This window comes from Botryllus schlosseri, unplaced genomic scaffold (genome assembly GCF_051294905.1).
Source record: "Botryllus schlosseri isolate E-star unplaced genomic scaffold, Bs_hap1 Bs17a, whole genome shotgun sequence".
In the NCBI taxonomy this organism is placed as follows: Eukaryota; Metazoa; Chordata; class Ascidiacea; order Stolidobranchia; family Styelidae; genus Botryllus; species Botryllus schlosseri.
Genome location: NW_027648626.1, coordinates 659196 through 679918, shown reverse-complemented (window position 1 = coordinate 679918; position 20723 = coordinate 659196). Strand labels below are relative to the sequence as shown.

At 41.2% G+C, this 20723-nt stretch overlaps 2 protein-coding genes and 1 long non-coding RNA gene across 4 annotated transcripts; 1 reads left to right on the top strand and 2 right to left on the bottom strand.

Annotated features, from left to right (window-relative positions):
- Positions 1-1505: 1505 nt before the first annotated feature.
- LOC145459694 (uncharacterized) lies at positions 1506-14259 on the top strand. 2 transcript variants are annotated; one of them, XR_013921541.1, is made up of 8 exons: positions 1506-2132; positions 7615-7714; positions 11575-11720; positions 12458-12493; positions 12824-12979; positions 13046-13139; positions 13208-13254; positions 13406-14259. It is a non-coding gene; the product is annotated as an uncharacterized LOC145459694 (long non-coding RNA). The 2 variants fall into 2 exon arrangements; XR_013921542.1 differs by lacking the exons at positions 12458-12493; positions 12824-12979; positions 13046-13139; positions 13208-13254; positions 13406-14259 and having other exon boundaries at positions 1507-2132; positions 11575-12444.
- Positions 14260-14274: 15 nt separating this feature from the next.
- LOC145459696 (rap guanine nucleotide exchange factor 4-like) lies at positions 14275-16009 on the bottom strand. Its single transcript, XM_080338253.1, has 3 exons — positions 15677-16009; positions 15474-15615; positions 14275-14869 (listed from the first exon to the last, which is right to left on the bottom strand). The coding sequence occupies exons 2-3, from the start codon at positions 15594-15596 to the stop codon at positions 14759-14761; spliced, it is 234 nt and encodes a 77-aa protein (XP_080194379.1). The 5' UTR covers positions 15597-15615; positions 15677-16009; the 3' UTR covers positions 14275-14758.
- A 616-nt stretch (positions 16010-16625) lies between these two features.
- On the bottom strand, positions 16626-20286 carry LOC145459783 (uncharacterized). Its single transcript, XM_080338331.1, has 3 exons — positions 19984-20286; positions 18949-19213; positions 16626-16808 (listed from the first exon to the last, which is right to left on the bottom strand). The coding sequence occupies exons 1-3, from the start codon at positions 20125-20127 to the stop codon at positions 16801-16803; spliced, it is 417 nt and encodes a 138-aa protein (XP_080194457.1). The 5' UTR covers positions 20128-20286; the 3' UTR covers positions 16626-16800.
- Between the last annotated feature and the right edge of the window lie 437 nt (positions 20287-20723).

Here is a 20723-nt window from a genome sequence, read left to right as displayed (position 1 = left end):
CTTTATCTATAACAGGGGTTCTCAAAGGGTGGGCCATGGCCCACTGGTGGGCCACAGGAGCATTTGAGGTGGGCCACAAAGCTATTTAGAAAATTTCAGATTTAATGTAAGTTAAGTTATATGTGTTATGTTAATCGCTACGAAATATAGTATCTAATTATGTGCAGGCTACATAAAACTTTTCATCCGACTCTAATTAGATGTATAGTGGCTCGTATGGAGTCAGCATGTACAAGTCGAAAACGTTAAAGAGAAAAGGCGGCTTTTCCCACTGGCTATGACAACCAACGGCTAACAGCAACAAAAATAATTTTGGGTATATAATAACCGGAAGGTAATGCTGAAGTAAACAAGTATTCGGGCAGGTTCATGTGTCGTATGCCGTTGTAAGAGGTATGCAATGAACTCGCAATGAAGTGTATTTGATGTACAGATTTATTGTCCTTCGGCAGGTCGTATTATTGTAAGATAAAAATAGCCATAATTGCAAATTCTGGTGGAGGTATACTGCACCACCGCAACGAATCGTAATGGACTGAGGATTTAACGGAGCGCATTATTCTTTGGAGTCGTTTTAAAATGTCCTGCCTTCCTACATAATGTAAGAGTCACATAAATTGATTGTATTATTGGATTGAATATTCTGACATGGCAAATTCAGTTGTTTTGGTACAAGACATATATTGTACATTGTACAGCATGCATATTAAAAAAAGCTTTCTGTAGAACCCATTCACCAATGAAATATTTGAAGCTGGCCCAGAATGATTATAATATTCCCCACAATAGTGGAACTAAAATCCCAGACACACAGTGGATGCGGGGATTTGATCATTGTGTTTTGCGACGCGAATGGTGCAGCGGACGATCATAGTATACTCGGGAGTTTCAGCCTATGTATGTATGTATAAGGGGTTTTATGGTGCTCGACTACTAAGGTCTTGTGCACCAGGCCTGGGGGAGCTAATAATTGAATCATATACGTCTACACAATACAACAAATTCTATGACTAGATTAACCATACGCGGATCAGTCAACAGACAGTCCAAGTTAAAGCTCACACTGCTCTGTTCAGCTACATTTTTTAAATATTGTCTCTGGTGATAGTATCGAGGACACGTTAGTAGGAAATGTTCGACAGTTTCTGGTACGCTGCACGTTTCATGATCTGCCAGGCTGTAACTGCTGCACCCATACCCCCAATTAGGGGAGCTCGAAGGGGCCCAAGATTATTTCGTTGGTCGTTTGTTGGAGCATATTTATTCAACTTGAAAAATTTAGTCGCGCTTGGCGCGATTTCGTGTCCCGTGATGTGTAGTATTAAATATCATCAGTAAATTAAGTTAAAAAATGCGCATGTTTTAGAGAAATAGGCATATCGGCGCTGTTGATTACCGCGCATTGAACAGGATTATGACTCCAAGATAAGAGGTGGGCCACAGCACATTTTCAAATCGGAAAATGGGCCACGGCCAAGAAAGGGCTGAGAACCCCTGATCTATAACAATGATTCTTCCAGTAACAGTATGTGAGAAGATCCGCAGAGAAAAAGTTTCAAAGTGATTATGGTATGACGTAATAAACAAATGACGTCAAAAGTTTTGCAGTATATTCTCTCATAATGCAGTATCATCGCGATTGTTGCATTATCTTCGAATATGTTTTCAAGGTTCAAGTTTAAGAACGCAGAACTAATGTAACGTGAGTGACCGGATTTTTTAGTAATTTAATGGTATAGTCGCAATTGTATTCCAGCGTTTCAGAACTAATCGTAACCGCATTCGATTACATTGATGTAGTAATAGCTCCGTGTCCGGATAATACGATCAGCGGAGAGTTGCGTATATCAACGATAACCTTACAGTCTACTTACAGGGCTAACCATTTAATGAATAGATAATGAGCCAGATCATTGTAAACGTGTGATTGCTTGAAATCTCATAATACCACAGCATCTCTAGTTCGATTGGACAGCACATTGCATGCCACGCAACTTGAACCATCCGTGATATTTGCGAAATATAATCACTACGGACTCACAAGAAGCGTGGATTCGGCCGGTACCATTCGATGAGGTCGTCGGTATGCTCTTTCGGCTTCGCGCTCATAATAGCTGTCGAATGCATACAGGGTGAGTCAGCTTTTGAATAAAGCGCTCCTTACAGTTCTATCTGAGAGAGGGAGAGAGAGACAGAATGAGAAAGAGTTTTTTATTACTGTTGTAAATGCCCTTAATGTACAATAGTCCATAGTAACACTTCTATAAACCAAGTAGAGGTGTTGTAATGGATTCCAAGTAGTAGTGTCAATTTTCAAAGCACGTATAATAGGATTGTTGAGTATTGACCGACTTTCAAGAAGACATGGCTTTCAGTCCATTTGCCATGCCTTATACCTTAAAACATCTTCTTGTAACTCCTCCCCAGCATCTGTAGGCAATGGGCATGTTAAGCTGGAAGAATATCGGCTGAAAAGGGGGAATTCCCCTAAAATCTGAGTACCGTGATTTTACCCAGCCCACTAAAATGCCATATATGTCAGGGTTTAAGCAGCTGTTGTGGTTTTGCGGTGATGCGCAACCACACTGTAGATATATTCTGAGTTCGGGGGACCATTTTGATATGGCATTGATATACCTAAAACATAGCATCATTTTTCACGATTCACCATGTAAAAGAATATAACTGTAAATGTACCGTCCAATCGCACAGCGACATTGCAAATATCTCATTATTCAATGTAACGTAAGAACATAACAGGGAAATTGATAACGAAAGGAAACAACCTAACAAGGAAATTGATTAATCGGACATAAATGCAACGCCAATCAGGTGGGCGAATGGGTTGATTTCTCAAATTCCTGAAAACTTTGCCTGTGATCTTCCATGACTTGTAAGAGGCTTGCTTGCTTTTTCTGTCGTCTGGAATGTATGTACATAGCGTGGTCGGTATATAATGTTATCAGTCGCGCTGTTGCTGTTACTACTGCCACTATATTCACGAATTCCTGAGCAGTCATGAAGCGCGGATCACTAAGCAATTCTGACACTGGAAGACTCAACCTGATGTTGTTTCACAGCTGCAGCAACAATATGAACACGATTTTGTCGCAATCAAATGAACAATCAAAAACATCACATATGTCTCTGTCGCTGAATATGTTTACAGGAGCTTTCAGAGTAACAAATTTAGATGAACGTTCAGATGAAGATTGTACATTTTGTGCAAATTAGAAAGCACTGATGCGGGGAGTGTCAGCTGCCTGCGAATAATATATAGATGAAATCTAGCTGTAAGTTCACCTTCGTTACTTCGTGCGGGTGCAGGCTGTCTTCTATATATATTCAGTATTATTCTTGTTGTCTGATTTGAACTTTTACCATTTTTTCTTTTGCGCCACCAATCGTTCCTCATCTGGGACCTATCTAATCAAGATAGGAGATTGTGTCTTATAGTTTTTTAATCGTCTCAAATGAGCATTTTTGCATCAATTTTCGAAATGGCTTCAGGAGTTCATTTCCTATGTCCCATAGCTTGTACAGTACAGCTAAAAATTCACTTTGTGATGTTGCCACATATCCTTGGTCTGCGACAGTGGAAGCAAACACACTCTTTGCAGATGATAAGGAAATTTGAAGGCATAGAATTTTACCATGCGCATTGGGTCACAGATCAGGAACGATTGGTGTCGAAGATGGAGAATTGTTAGTTATACTCGGACAACAAGAAAAAGATTGAATATAACTGCTAGAGACGTGCACTGCAGCAGCAAGTGGCCAAGTATACTTACAGAGAACTCATCTATATCTTCACAAGCAGCTGAGAATCTCTATAGCAGTGATTTTGAAAGTGCACAATCTTTATCCAATAATCCATCTAAATTCGCTACTCTGATAGCAACTTTAAACCAAGCCAACGGCAGAGATCTATGCCAGGTTTTTGATGGTTGATATTCTTGAGACTGAATCCTGGTTCACATTGATGTTATGGTGGTAGAACACTGGTGGATGGGACTTCCATTCTCAGAATGGCATCGGTATCCGCATTTCATGAGTGCTCAGAAATTCGTGAATAATGGTGAAGAAGTTAAAGATGAAGCAGAACGTACGATAAAATTAAGTATCGACCACGCTATATAGATACCAGACCACAGAATGCAGGAAGCCTGGCTCTTAGAAGCCCTGGAAACAGGAGGATCTCCGGCAAAGACTTCAAAATTTAGTAAAATCAGCCCTTGAATCTGATTGGTATTGGAATTTGGTAAAATAAATCCATTTCTTTGTTATGTTGTTTCGTTTCGTGATCCATTTCTGCGTTCTGCTGTTCGTTTTCAAAAAATCATGTTGCTGTGCAAGTGGTAGTTTTGAGGATTTCTAAGGAAGTGTGCCATATGAAAATGGTGTCCTGAACTCAAAATAATATCGATAGTGTGGTTTTACCTCACCCCAAGCCATAAGAGCGAGCATTAAACCCAATCAATTTCATTGTAAGCTCGATTTAATCGCGGCACTCAAATTTCAGGGGAATCCCCCAATTTTCCATGCCGACATTCTCACCACAGTATACAGAATGTCCACACTGCAGCAACCAATGTTTAGCAGGGCACCAATGGTCTACCGGGTTCAAGTCGACTCCAGAATTCCTACCCAAGTGTTGGAGGTTTATCTAGGCCAGGGCCGGCCAACCCTTGGCCCGCGGGCCACATGTGGCCCGCGAGGTAATTTCCGAAATAAGTAATATTATCAAAAATGAATTGCACAGATTTTCAACTTGCAAGGCCGACCAAAAATTTGATTAGTCTGGCCGCAACACTTGATATGTGATGACTAAAATATCAGTTTCGACGCATTGGCAGATCAATGAGCCAGTCACATTTTGGTAGATCTTCGTACACTACAATAAAGCAGAATAATTTGCGATATATTTATCAAAGGTAGAAATTTTCCACACGCTTCGCGCAACATGTTGTCACTCGATTTCTTGCTTTTAATATTGTTACCCTTATTTGAAAATGAAAGAACGCCTAATGTATCAGATTGAGTCTAACCATATTCGCAATTACGAGACAAAGTGTCGTTCAACATATTCGACCTTTCGTTTGCACTCGCAGAAAGACCGTCGACTATAAAACCTAGGCACAAAATGATTGATGCATGTTGGTTAGGGCTGTTCAAAAATAACTTTTTTTTCCTGATTCCAGCCATTCACTGATTAAATTGTCAGGTTGCCACAACAAAGGCTGCACACCAAATTTGGTTCAATTCGAACATGTCTAAGCGTCCGCAGAGCCAATTAAAATTTTTAATTTAATACGTAAAATTAAAAAAAAAAAATTTCAAATTTTTCTCTCAACCCCATGAAAATGTTGAGATGTCTTCAAAGACCATGCAAATGAAATTTGAGTCAATTCCAACCAGTAGAAACGGAGTTATTTGAGTTTTTCGTTGATAATTCTCGGATTATCCACCAATCAAGGATAATTGGAGAATTATCAACGAAAAACTCCAATAACTCCACTTCTACTAGTCCGAATTGAGTCAAATTTTATTTGCATCGTCTCTGAAGACAGCTCAACAATTTCATGGGGTTGACAGAAAAATTTGAAAAATTTTTTTTTTCAATTTTCCTGTATAAATTAAAAATTTTAATTGGATCCGCGGAGCCCTATACTTGTTAGAATTGAACCAAATTTGGTGTGCAGCGTTTTTTAAGGTAACCTGACGATTTAATCACTGAATGGCTGGAATCCGGAAAAAAAAGTTATTTTTGAACAGCCCTAATGTTGGTAGAAGCTTTCGATATCGATATGTCCAGGCGCCGCAGCAGGCCCGCAATATAGTCAAGTGACAATATTATTGACCTATGAACTTCGAAATATTTTCGCGCTTGCCGCGGCTAGTGGCCCGCGCAATAGTCCGTCAACCAAATGTGGCCCTTTGGCTAAAAAGGTTGGCCACCCCTGATCTAGGCCCATCCTCGCCATCTCATCCGTACAAGCGGCGTCTTATTAGAAGCCTAGATTTGGGCCGTGCAACAAGTCGGCAGTTACGGAATATAAATGAAGAAAATTGACCCGGTGTAAATGGCCATCGTAGTCGACAAACACCATGAATACCACAAACAAACAGATGTACGGGATGACTTACGGAAAAAGTAGTTAAAATGCACATTCAAGCTATACGACATGGGAAACAGACTTAAAGTCGGTCAATTGTGAAGACCGTAACGTACAAGTATAAAACGAAACGTATGATATTAATCAAGCAAATTCATAAGTAGTAAATCAAGTAAATATTTTAAAGAAGTAGTTACAGATTTCGTAATTGCAATATCCTTCATTGTTACAAACTCAGAAAATGACTACCATGGCGGGTCAAATTGGAACATTATTGAAATTATACTATGTTACCTTGATGTAGAGGTCATAACGCCGGTTGTCATAGCAATCTTACTCATGTAATGAGATGTATATCGATCCGAACACTACATTCAAACTTGAAAAAATCTAACCCCGGAAAGGCATGTATTTGACTTTTATTAGTGTGTATATATATAATATATATGGATATATAAGTGATTCTGAAACAGGGATGTCAGACATATGGATCACGGCCGCATCAAGCTCGCCAGACGATTTCATCGGGCCTGCGAAGCAATTATGAGTTGATTGAAAAAATCTTATCTTATGCAACACATTCGTAGCCAGGAAATACTTCCAATAAACATTCCTTCAAGACAGCAAATGTCCATCATATTTATGTTCATAGGCCACGTTACAACCACCGCATTAGGTTACGGCGTTGTGGTATCGCTCTAGTTGCCACTCGAGTCTGTAACACCGACACCCAATTTCGTGAAGGCAAAAAGTGCAGTACACACTGAGTTCAGAGATTTATGGAAAGGTATACCAAAAAGTACATATTCACAGAAGCGAAAACGCCAATGCGGAACCGTTATATGCGGTATACATGAAAAATACATCCGTTACACAAATATATAATTCAAACATCTATGGCCGCACTGCTGTGTCACTTCCGAACCAGTCGGTCACCGGACTTGAGAGAAACCCGACTGCCGATTTGTTAATAATGAACCAAATTCTAACGCCAGCGTTTTCAGTGAAACACCGTGTATTCATCATAACGCGCACGCAGGACTAACGCCAGAATACGACTAACGCAAAGGGAGCATAGAAATATGCGAACTTATATCGTCTTCAGCGCCATTATTTTAAAGACTGTTCACTGTGCTCAACCGAACAATTATCGTATTTGCCAATTCAGGCGTTCGCGATTTGCTAAAGTAAAACACCAATATGATCCTTGTATATATGCTTGATAATCAAGTATATTCAAGGGAAATGCAAGGGCACGCGGTGACATTTTTGAATCGTTTGACTGGTCTGACCCGTGAGCGATATGATGGCTGGCGTCCGGCCCGCGACGCAATTTGAGTTTGGCACCCCTGATCTGAAGCTTACTTACTTGAGTTAGTATTGCGAGTAGATAACACGCAGTGCTCCAACATAGAAGTAGCCCTACTTCACTGCAGACCACCTCTGATTGAAGAACCTTGTATCAATCACGGTACTATACATTGTATTATTTCATCAGGATGGATATGTAAAAGTTTACGATTTGAATGCAGTGACGCAAGAAGCGAAAGTGACTGTCTTTACCTCGGTAACTTTTGCGACGGATCGACACATTGCCGGTAAGAGTGCTAGTTGGTTTCCGAAAAGAGCTCAAGGCGTTCACACATGTCTGGTGACCAATGTTCCCTCTAAGCTGCGCACGTGCGCAAATGCGCAGTGCTGAAACGGTCTCTGCGCACAGAAAATCTACGCTGCGCACAAAAAATCAGAATGATGTTTTTTCATAGTTGTTGCGCACTGTTGTCCAATGGACCACGCAGGCGCGCAGATTCGTGAAAATTAAGATGGAACATAGCCAGGGCCAAATAGTGTTATCACTGAAGTCTGAAACCGAGGTACAAGTGCGCCCCGCAAAGGTAACTATTGCGCTCCGTGAAGAAATTAGAGTTCACAATCACCTGCGCCTCACGGAAGATATTATTTTAGTATGGCCTCGTACACGTGAGCGATACTGATATCATTTTAATAGCGCATTATTTTCTGGGAATGTCAAAATAACATGGTTTGACAAAGTTTTAAATAACAATGGGCTAGCTCGAAGTTAATCTGCTAGAAACTAACGAATGATAGTCTTCTTCGCGTGACATGAACATTGCGTAAGATTTACTCAGGACCGTAGCTTTCGCACCCCAAACCCTCCAATTGGAGGGGCTGAGCTCGAAGGGGGTCCAAAATTATTTCGAGAATTAACATAAATCATGGTGTATTTTTTGAAATTTTTCAGGAATTTTTTCTCGCGCTACGCGCGTTTTATTCTTGTAAGATATCTGATTATTGGGTACCCTTTCCCAACAAAAATTAGGCATGATCTATAGAAATGGGCAGTTGGGCGTCGGTCATTACTGCACCATGGCGCGCCAAGACATATGAAGTTAAAGGCTATGTAACATGCGAATCCAGGAAGTGCGTCAGAACGATCAGCAAAGAGAAAACCTTGGGCGAAAAAGACTGCCACGGTGCTGACCGAAAACTTCGATATATACAAATATATGTGTAATTGTCCATGTCAATGGGCGCCTAAATGGCTGGCGCCGAATGTTCCTGTCCTGGCGATCCGAGTCCCACAACAAGACAAATGCCATATCGAGGGAACATTATTTTCCAGTTAAGAAATACCAATTTGAAATCGTGTACGTCTTTTACTTTAGTACGTTTTGGCGATTTCAATATCTTTTGACTTAGCAGATAAGCGGACTGGATCAGCTCTACCGGTAAATCTGATTATGTGAGCAGGTAGAGGATAAAACTTGATAGCAATATATATGCAATTCCCGGTAATATTGGCCGATGCAATCATAAATTATAGAAAATTTTTCGCGCTTCGCGCGTTTAGGAACGCTACCACTAAATGGGCAACCAATGTACATGATAAGTACCGGAAGAAGCCTAGCCGTAGGGCTAAAAATTAGAGGGAACATTGCTGGTGACCAGGGCTGAAGAGCAATCCTCCCTCTAATTTCTCACGAGTCTGCGCGCACTCACTAACTCAAAGCGGGGTCCTTGGACAACAGCGCGTCGCGACTAGAAACACAGGAAAGGTCATCACGGGAATTGGACTGCGGAATTACCCAAGGAATTACCCACTTTTCCCGTTGATTCAATGTGTTGACTATAAAAAGGTCATCAGTTCGGCTTCTCTTGTGCGCAGCTTAGATTCTATGTGCGCAGAGACTGTGCTTAGAGGAAACAATACTGAAGAGTTTAACATATTTTTATGCCCCCCCCCCCCCCCCCCCGACAGTCGTACGATTAGAAATTGCCACTTATACTCCGACTACTCCCGACTACCCAGTACCCAGACCAATATTTGCTGGAGTGACTCTTTCGTGCGACTGTACATGAACGGAATTGTGACTCCGGTTCCTAATCGAAACTTTTACTCCGTCTACGACTGTCGAGTTGTGCTTGAAAATTACCAAGTAATCGGTAGCCGGGATATTCTGCCGAAAATATGACTCCGAACTATTCCTGAATTATGAAAATCATTCAAACCCTTTCCCATACCCTCCTACTGTAACTGAAAAAGGTGCACAACTACATGCACCTCCAAAGGTTCTACAAGGGAAAACACGCTTTGAGGTGTTTCTCCCATGACCAGCCGTACCTCATCGGAAAACCAAGCTTTCTTTCCTCCCATTTTCACATACTGGAGGTATATGTTCACCCATTGCAACGCCACTAAATAAGGTCGGTTGTCGATCATATAACAGTATTAGAACAACAATTACCACGGGGTGTCTCTAAAAAGACAAATGTAACTTGAAATGAGTGAAGAAAGACTCAAGCAACATTTCGTATCTCTGAGTAGGGTTAACATACGTCCTATTTGAAGAGGATTTATCCTCTTTTCTCACTTTCTTTGGAAGTGTCCACGGATGACGCCCAAATGTCCTCTTTTTTGAAATTTTGCCCTGATTTTTAAGAATTTTGGTTAAACATAGATTAAAATACGACTGAGATACAGGAAATCAGCAATGAAGTAACGCTCTGGCTGCCATTGCGGGGACTGAGCCGGAAAGTTGCCCTTTTTTAGTCAAACAACCACGATGTGCATAAAATTTACCCTTTTTTCAGGATTTTCCTCTAGTATTGCAAGTCGGAGAATTTTGAAAATGAGTCCTCTTTTCAGATTTTCAAAATATGGTCATCCTATCTTTGAGGCTTTGTAACGTAATTTTATCCACTCAAACTGAGAAACAGGTCCGCACATAAATAAGAATCGTGTACGATTACGATTAGAAATTATGACTCCGACTCGGACTCCTGAGAGTCCGACGTTGGCAAAATTCAGGAAGTGTTTGGAAACTGTGTCACAGCAAACTTTTGCTGATTCCCAGTAGCTGGACAGTATAATTCCCAAATCTAGCTTGTCTTTCACTCGGATTTACAGTTGGAGCGCTGAAAAGTATAGTCCGTTCATGTAAAGCATTGTTTCCTAACCTATGGGCGGTAGCGTCCATCAAGGGACGAATTAGATTCTGAAGGGGCAGTATGGGAGGGGGGCGCTGAAGAATGATGGCGTTGTAGTAGATGTTTTGGTTTGGACATATTATTACATAGTAAAACAACAGTTCTATACATCCATGAGTTCTTATTACAAATCATTATTCGACAAGATCTGTCAAATCACGAAGTTCCCGTCGCGCTAGAACTGGTTATTTCCCAAAAAATGTTCTGAACTAGGTAGCCTATCTTATCACGCAGCGCACAGAGTGTCGAAATCGATAAAAGAGGTAGGCTACTGTATCATTTTAGAGAGCCCTTCGAACCTTAAAGATTCTGTGAAGCTGTTTGATCATACTTTTTAGTGTTGTGACCCGTAACGTCACATAATACATTCACGGTAAAGTTAATAACTTGGTGCAGTACTAAGTTTTATGTGACCAAAGATCTCCACCACTATCTCAGTTGATTTACTAGTCACAGAAAGCAATAACACAAAACCAAAATACAATAAACGTACCCGTATTGCCAGTCGATCTAACCAGATGGTATGAGTCCGTGCCCGATGGTTGTTATAACAAGCTTGATTTGATCCCGAATATTGCACATACAATTATTATAGCGTTAATTAGTAGAGTGATCCTCGAGCGCGATTGTAGCTATTTCAGATATTGAACTCCCATCTCGATAAGATCCACCGGACATCGGAATCTTAACTCTTGTATTCACTATGGTCCTTAAAATGTACGCGGGGGAGGGGGTAGCAGATTTGGGGCATCTTAAATAAGTGGGATTGCTGGACCAACTGTTAAGAACCGCTGATGTAAAGGGAAGAGTGACATCCAATCGCATTACATTAGTAGGCTACTGAGAATTTGTCGGATACTCTTTTTGATATCTTGTTGAAGTCGACATGTGGTCACTGACAGTCACGCTAAAACAAAATATATCATTACCTATAAATTAATATTTTCAGGGATGGTAGCGATGAGCTCACCACAGTACCCGCAGTGGGTTCCGGGTATGGCGCTTGTTATGGACGCGATTCAGCATACAACGGAATGGAACCATGTCGAATAAGGGATAAATGATTTTGCGATGGAGAAACAATATGTGTTGAAGGTTGCTTAAACAGTTACTGTTTAAACTGATACATTATCTTGCTTCAATCACATAGACGTGCTGTGTCCCGGAAACGGGCTAGAGATATCATGATCTTACCGTGTAGTACTTGAGTGAGTTATTCCAGGTGAAAACGCGGATGATGTTTCCATCCAATGGCGTGAATATGTTCGCATGGATTCCGAGTAGAGCCCAACGATACTGGTTCCGAATAACTGCTACTTGTGCACCCAACAGTAACCGAAAATCCATCATAATTCTCTCCGCAAGTCGTTAAAGGTTCACGATAGGAATTTTCGCTACAGACACGTCGCAATAAGTAAAACTTTCAATTTAGTGACAATGTCGATGATGGTCATTTATTCGTCAAATATAATTCTAGTTTGGGTTTTGTGAGGGAAATGACTTGGTTATGGTTTGGTTTTGCGGCTTAACGGAACGCGCCAATGTGTCATTAGAATCAACCTCATTTGCGTCATCCGAATGATTTACGCCTCAAACGATAGAGCCAATACTTTGCAATGCGTCCCCCAAATAGACCCGAGTTATATAACTTGAACGAGCTGTCACCCAGTTGACTCGTCAGTCAGTTCATCTAACAATAGGTTGATACGGACCCGTGCATCGTGTTTAATTCTGTTATTTCGGTTACATTTCAGAAGTTCATGTCAAGTTATAGCCTATTCGGCCACCTATTGTAACCGTATAAAATACGATTAAGTGTTTCATTTCCACAGGAACGGATGAATGCTTGTGTGAGGAGAAAAATAAAGGTGCTATTTTTTAATATACACAAGTTTATTTGAGATAAATGTATCTGTTTATCTGAAGTGCGGAGTAGGCCTGTGTAAATTTTACGCAGCGAACTGCATACTGATCATTAGTTTATTATGTATCAGAACGTCCGTATCAAATTGGAGACCATTGTTTTAAATTCGAACTACAGTATCTTCAAGAGTAACCTTAGAAACATCTTCAAATTGGTATTCTTTCACTGGTAGGCTATAGTGAAGTCGAAATGTATATTTGGCAGAAATTGAACGTATACTATCATCGCTCTGTACTTTACCTTCTCATCGCTGCTATATGAAATTCTCGTTCAGATCATATTGACAACATTTGCTTCCGCTGCTTAAAATCCAGCACATTCATCCCCATTGCCAAGGTGTGCGATGGAAGGTTCGATTGTCCCGACCTGACTGACGAATGCCTTTGCCGATCACCTGAGCATCATGCGACTTGTGAGCGACTAGAATGGGGTATTGAATAAAGGTTCGACAACTCTTCAGCAGGATGGAATATAAAAATATTTTGTATAATCACAGAGGGGCAAGACCCGTTTCTGCAATGCGGCGAATCAAACATTTCGAAACGGATCGATGTCAACGCAAGGCAGATTTGCGACATGAATTACGTTACGTATGCCCCAATATTGCTCAATACCATAGGTTGCAGTGTAATGATGTTAAATGTTATTCCATTTACAGGTCGGACTGCAAGGTCGTTGACAATGAAAAGCATTGCATGAGGGCCGGTGATCAAACTAATTTTATTTCACTTCAATTACGGAAATGATACTTCTGTGTACATGCCTGTTGCATGTAACCCGTCCTATAAAATCCATCATCGTTACTCGCAGTCCTACTCCGTAAATTCTGGCATTTATGCATTTTATTTCCGTTCAGATTATAAGAGTGCACTGGGACCCAAAAGTTGCTATCTAGGCGCAAAACGTAAGTGAATGATAGGATACACATACTGTCGAGATTAAGATTAACTAATATATGTGCCAATTTCGAAAATCTGAAATGGTATACTGCATGGCATAATATAAAACAGTAAATTGAAAATAACGCCACCAACATTCCAGATATCAATTTATGGTGTCGTTCGTCGCGTACGTCGACAATATATTGACTTAACCCAAGCAATATTCAACTCAGCATTGATACCGCGCCCCGAAGTCTCAATCTGTGCTTCTTAATCAGGAGAATAACGCTGTGGTCGTAAGCCTATTATCACAAGCACGATTCAATTAAATCTAGGGTTAAAACGCACAAGTCAACTAGACTGGCAAGCTACTTATATACTGGTGAAAATAATTATAACTGCTGGCTGTAAGATAGAATTGTGATTGGGTATCGTCTATATAGGTCAGGGATTCTCAACTTCCCATGTATAACATGCCACATTTGTACAGCAAAATGGGCTGCGGGCCGCAGAACATTATTACAATGTATTTGTAGCCTATATTTATTACACTGTATTTACCAGTCGTATACGGACGTTTAATACATTTTTGTGCATCCATAAGCATTAGTGAACAGCGTTCGTATAAGTTTGCAGGTACCGTTTTCTGTGTGAATTAGTCATCTTCGAGTGGCGCAAGTTCGCTTTGTCAAGTTGATGTTTTTGGATGGTCCTCGATAAAAGCTACTGATTCCAGAACAATTGTCTCTCCCCGCGTTTGCCCTGAATTTCCTTTGCATATGTGTCTACTCTGAGAAAATTCAGCCAGATAATGAGCTATTCAATATCTGTGTGCATAACCGTACACAGTTTCTCTTGGAAAGATTTAATGTCGCAAACGTGAAGCGTGGATCAAGATTGCAATACATAGGAATGCGCATAACTTAGTATCGAAAAAGTCGCTGTTGACGAAACGGTAAATAACGCAAGTCTGAGTAAATTCAGCATAGGAACATAACGCGGTAGTACACGGTCAAAAATCACAACACAAAAAAAAACACAAATTCGGAACAACACACCGTGAATGTACAGCAGGGCGGCTAACAACCTTCACGGGAGAAATCGACTTTTTTCAACCTAAACACGGTCAGCCGCCCGGCGATTACACAGTGACCAACGTTCGCCTGATGATGATGATGATCCACAAAACGTAGACGCAAAAATATAGTGTTCACATTGCACTGAATAAGTTATGATTCGTAACTGGACTTTCATGGATGAAACCCGCGAGCCGATCGTTCTCATCATGGAGGAGTCGTCATTTACCAGATGACTCCACCATTCGCCGGTCAAAGGTCACGAATCGACCCTAATCTCAGCGTTTCGCTTCGATCTCCTATCATAGGTGGTCGCAAGGTGGCGACGTGAAGACGGTACGCGCGGTGGTTACGTGAAGGGTCCTGTAGATACGTGGATTTCAGTCAAAAGTTTGTCGGAATAAGATGTGGCAGGACAGAAACGGGATTTTATTAAGAATGGAATTGTCTTGTGTAGCCACAGATATCTAAATTCCATAAACAGATTCACAAGCACATGCGGTCAAACCATAGTAAGCATTGACTCTGAATATACATGTGAAAACCACTGCTCAAGTGAGAGTCGCGTATGAAGCGTATGAAAAGTAGGAATCAGTTCGAAAAAGTATATTCGGTCGAGGCGTCGCAAACTTATATTTCCGAAATTGCAAGGTGCATCATCGATGACAAAAATACCGCAAATAGGCACAATTTTTCGGACTAAACTTCAGTTACATGCGGATAATGGAGTCGTTTCGCCTAGTTGGTATGATTGAGCTGAGCAAGCATATTCACATTGAAATGAACGTGAATATTTTCGGCATACACTCATCAGGGGTAATCGTCCGCAACTAGTAGAGAAGCGGAAAGAACATTTTATATCAACAATCGTATCATAAAATATGACGTCACCGGCACGAAATTTCGAATAAGAGAGCGTTCGATCTCCAATCACGACCGCAGCCACTATAGGAAACAAGTCACTTACCAGGATCGCTTCGAATTCGCTCATCAGCTTCTTATACTTCGAGGGCAGCTTGTCCCACGTAGAGTGCAGCCGGCTCAACGCCTGATTACCGAGACCAATCATAACCGCCATGAAGCCGTTCATGTTCTGCAGTTCCTTCAAGCTAAAAGGCGTACGAAAATGAGTTTACCGCCGGCCCGAGTGATCGTGAGCGCGGCTCTTACTGATGAGCTATTTTGATGAATTTCCTGAGCAGGTGTACGCGCGCTTGTTGATGTTGTTGCAGGCGCAGATCTCCGTGGGCGCCCAGTAAGCGAGCTGGTTGAATCTTCGCGCGAACACGTCGATGTTCGAGGTGACGCTGTGGAACTTGTGCGAACCGAACACCTTGTGCACGAATTCCATCTGAAATACGAAACGGAATGGAATAAGAAACGCAGACATAAGGCTAAATTCTATGCCTCAAGTCAGCACAGGTGGTTGAAGTTGTGATATAGTTGCTACTCAGGCAGACGTAGCATTAACGTAAATATATACTCCGGTACAAGTAATAGTAGCATAATTCCCATGTAAGTATTCTCGTCTGGGCCTAATCTTGCCTAAAATCCGAAGATAATGACCAAATGACTCAATAGTTCAGTAGTACTTGATTAATCCGAAAATGTGGAAGTGCTTTATGCTGGCTATGAAGTGCTTTATGCTGGCAAATTGAAATTTTTGAATTTATAAAAAAAATTAAAAGTATTTTTGTTCAAATTTTACTGTCAACCCCATCAAATTGTTAGAGTTGTCTACAAAAACGATGCAAAAGAAATTTCACGCAACTCCAACCCGCAGAAGCGAAGTTAATCGAGTTTGATCATCAATAATTCTGGGATTCAATGCTACTTTTGCAAATCCAAAACTTTCAACTGCAACAATTTCGCTTCTAAAAATTTCAACTGGCTCTGCCGCGGTTTGCACTGGTTGAAATTGAGCCAAATCTGGTGTGCACCGTTTTTTAGGCAACCTAAAAATGCAATGAGTGAATCCCCGGAATCCGGGAAAAAAGATATTTTTTGAACACCCTACTGCACAGCTTACTACTTGAGAGTGATCATGCTTTTAGACTAATTTTGTTCACCGATTTCAGTTGCTTATATGCAAAGGTGGACCTAGAATACATACTTCATCACTCTGCTTGCACTATGAGTAGAAATTTACGACGCTACATCGATTTCTGCTAGGGTACCATCGTTGGCTACCAACACAAGACACATACTAAATCTCACCTCCGTCAGATTGAACTTGAATCAACCGCAATTCCTGCGGATCGCGCCCTTGCTTTTCCGCGACAGCGCCGATAATCTCAGAAACCTACAGCAAAGAAAATCACATTAAACTCCCATACACTACACCAGGGGTGGGCAAACTTTTGAGCTCGCGGGCCGCATTCAACATCTGAATTCATTCGCGGGCCGCACTATATAAAATTGGGATTATAACCCAAAACATAATATTGATATATGATTATATAGTGAGGACGTGGAGACAATATATGTGCTTATTTAAAACAAGCCAAATATTGCTTTGCTGATATCGTACACGCGTCAGAAACATACAGTGGCGAGATTTCATAGGCAGGCGGACCTCAATAACCAATTTGTCAAAACTATAAAGATAAAAGTAGGGATGGTGTGAACCTCTGAAAGGTTCAGGTTCGTGTGAACGTGAACCTTTTTGAAAGGTTCTGTGTGAACACGAACGTGAACCTCATGACGTCACGTGACGTCATATTGCTAATTTAAACCACATATTTCAATTAGGTGATTGCCTATATTATTCTACTGTACACGATACCGAGCGACGACTCGGGGCCACATAATAGCTCAGCACTTAAGTACATATTGACGTTTGAAACGTCGCCAAATATATCAACTGGGGCAATCAAATGATATAATAATCCCATAAAATCAGTATCTTGCGTCGCTTTGCCAACGATTTCGACGGGATCGGACAATGTATTCGGCGTCTGAGTATTGTCACATGGATATTGAGCAGAGTGTAAAATGGGTTTCTATACTTGCTACCGATTAACAAGTTATACAGCAGTATAGCCAACACCCCAGTCGCACGGATTTGGTTTTTATGATACAGTATACATATGTAATCAAGATTGACCCCGTACGCCTGCTAGATTTTTTACATCAGAAGACGATATCAATTTCATCGATTGGTTGAATAAGGATCATTTGCTGACAAAATACAGTGTATTTCGCTCTTGATGTCATGTGATTGCGGGTCAAGCTCACAGCACAGAGACACTAAATATGCACAAACGGAAGGCTGGATATTTCGAGCAAACTTTTGTAACAATACAAGTAAATTTTTGAGATTGTCAAGGGCATGCTCGTTTAGTGTTGAATGTCTGTGCTGCCAGCCCCATGCATAGAGTGGCCCACAGTTGAAAGTCAATAAATTTGAACCAAAGATGTTATAATGAAGTGAAAATTGCAATATATGAAAAAGGTTCACAGTGCAGAACCTACCAAGGTTCTGTTGTGAACGCGAACCTCAAATTTTCCGAGGTTCACACACAGAACACGAACGTGAACCTCACGTTCACACCATCCCTAGATAAAAGGCCGTTTGCCCGATTCTTAGAATAGGATTGAAATATAAATCTGTGAGCAGTGATCTGTTCATATATTTACTAATTCCACTTTTGGCTCAGTTCCAGGACACACAATGCTACCAGCATCATAACCATGTTAGCTTCAAACACGCTTCTACTATGTGTAGATAAAATATAGATACCCCCATTCCACGCATACAGACAACGAATGTGCTTAAGACACGCCCGAATCGTTTTTTTTATAAGCACATCACTGAAATAATTAAAAATGAAGTGGGCAATCTAAAATCTCACTGGTGATCCAAATTATGTCAATCCTGTTGCAGCTATCCCGCTGTGATATTAAGTATTTACCTTAGATCAGTGTTTCTCCAACTTTTTAAGACACGCCCCCCTCCGTATGATGGTCAAATATTTCGCAGCCTCTTATCGTCATATCACAAAACGCAACCAGGATGGTAGCAAACCTAACGGGTAGTTTGATGGCATGGAAGGTTACGACTGTGGATGAGAGATTTTTAAATATGTAATTCAGACTAAATACATAGCAATAACATTTAATTGGAAGAAAATCGCGCGTAGCGCGAAAATTTTTTTCAGTCGAGCTCAGCTTCGCGCCCCTTTCAGATGCTTTCACGCCCCCAAGGGGGTGCGCCCACCAGTTTGAAAACCACTGTCCTAGAATTATCATGGTGAAATATAATAAGAAAAGTTAATCAATCCCTGCATTAATTCGATTTTTAGTACGCATTTTATCAAATTTTGAATAAGTTTATTTAGACTCTCGCGGGCCGCACAAAACGGCGTGGCGGGCCGCATGCGGCCCGCGGGCCGTAGTTTGCCCACCCCTGCACTACACGCACATAAACACGGCTTTCTTACCGTCGACAGCACGGGCAGCTTCACAGTGGTGTACGTGTTGGCGACGTTGTAAACCTTCGACATAACGTCGTCGGTCGCTCGGATGCCCTGGTGCGGCGTGCTTGTCGCTGCTCGGGTATCTGTGAATGGTGGTCGAGTCTACAGTCAGCCAGCCGCGGTGGTTCGGGCTTTCCGAAGATCCGGATTCGTGCACGAATATCCGGGCGAGGTCTTCCTTTAAAGTGGGGTAGATCTTCTCGTCGTCCTGCACGGCTTGTTTCAGTTCCTGTTGAGAAATGAAGAGGTTTGTTGGCTACCTGGGTACTCTGTGATGAGGTTTGAATATTGTAGAGTCGTATTATTCGCATCAGTGTCCAGAAAATCTCCCTCTCTCGTTGTAGTTTATAATTGAGAAATGTAGGTTATCAAGAAAGAATAAATGGAATTTATAAAGGGAGTGCATATCAGACACGGAGAACTCAGCAAGAAGACTTATTTTCAGGCCCCTACTAAAACTTTACGATAATCAAGAGCACGCAATCTCTATTTTCAGTCGAAAACTTGCCGATTTATAAACAATACCAATGTCAGTTGATCGGAAGCGGCTATACTTTTGACATCAAGACAAATCTTTGATACTTCCACAAAATGACATCCCTTATGGCACTACCAAGAATTTTAGTTAGGGTGATACTTTGCTGCTGACCACCTTGATGTATAACACGAGCGAGGTACGCAGAATCCTCCAAATTATTCTATCTGGTAAAGCTACTTAGTACGGTTATCGCATATCGCAATCAAATACAAACATCTCAAAGACGGTAGGTACTAGTTTCGAATTTTTGATCACTTAAATATAGTGATCCATACAGTATCGCTGCCAATTTCAAGGGTACGCCTATCTCAAACAACAATAGACTAATCAACGGGGCGATTCCGATAAAAATCATCTTAATGGTCACCGCCATTATCATCCAGACACAATAGCCAAGGTTCTCGCGACAAAGGCGCCACACGCTTCCACGGAATGTACAAAGGCAACAATCGCGAACTCACCTTCAAGAAAGGCCCGATCGCCGGCTGGTCGTGAAATATATGCGTCGCGATGTGGCTCCACCTCACCACGAAATACACCACTTTGCGTTTGATGGATTTGGTCGCGTCGATTTGCTCCGACTTCTCGGAGTGGTAGATGTTCATCAGGAACTTGCATATGTCTTACGTGGACAGGAAGACTTGGTACATGAGGATCAGGTCCTCCATGGCCTCGTCCGTCTGTTTCGCCGTGCTCCACGGCTTTAACGACTTCACCACGTGCTCGACTATTTTAGACGGAGTACCTGTATGGAATCAAGGTGATAAGTAGGAAAAGTTTTTGCAATTTTTTTTACAACTTTCGGCAGCCTCCTAAGTACTCAAATGTTATGCAGTATATGGCGCTTTAAGCTGTTTGGAGGAATCTTATACTGCAACTTTTCTTAATTTTTTTTTCATGCAACTTTTACCAACTCTTTTCGATTTTTCACGTAACTTTTTTCAAGTTTTTCAGATTTTTGTCGCAAATGACTTTTTACTGGTAATTTTTGGCACTATATGTAATATGTAATGATTATTTAACTGTCGTTCGAATTTTAGGTCCTTTGTGATTCGACCTACATTAAAGGGGCACTGCGCTCTAAAAATGATGTGGTCTCAAATTGACGGTAAAAACGAACAAAAATTTTTGGCCGCGGCTATTTCCTTCAGAAGGCCACCGTAATGGAGCTGCAATTTATTGAAATTTCTACAAGACCAGC

Coding starts and splice junctions, on each gene's coding strand:
- LOC145459783 (XM_080338331.1), bottom strand. CDS start 20,127: ATGAACATCTACCACTCCGAGAAGTCGGAGCAAATCGACGCGACCAAA. Junction 19,214..19,983: donor CGATCGGGCCTTTCTTGAAG/GTGAGTTCGCGA, acceptor ATTTCTCAACAG/GAACTGAAACAAGCCGTGCA.
- LOC145459696 (XM_080338253.1), bottom strand. CDS start 15,596: ATGAACGGCTTCATGGCGGTTATGATTGGTCTCGGTAATCAGGCGTTG. Junction 14,870..15,473: donor GCGAATTCGAAGCGATCCTG/GTAAGTGACTTG, acceptor ACGTATCTACAG/GACCCTTCACGTAACCACCG.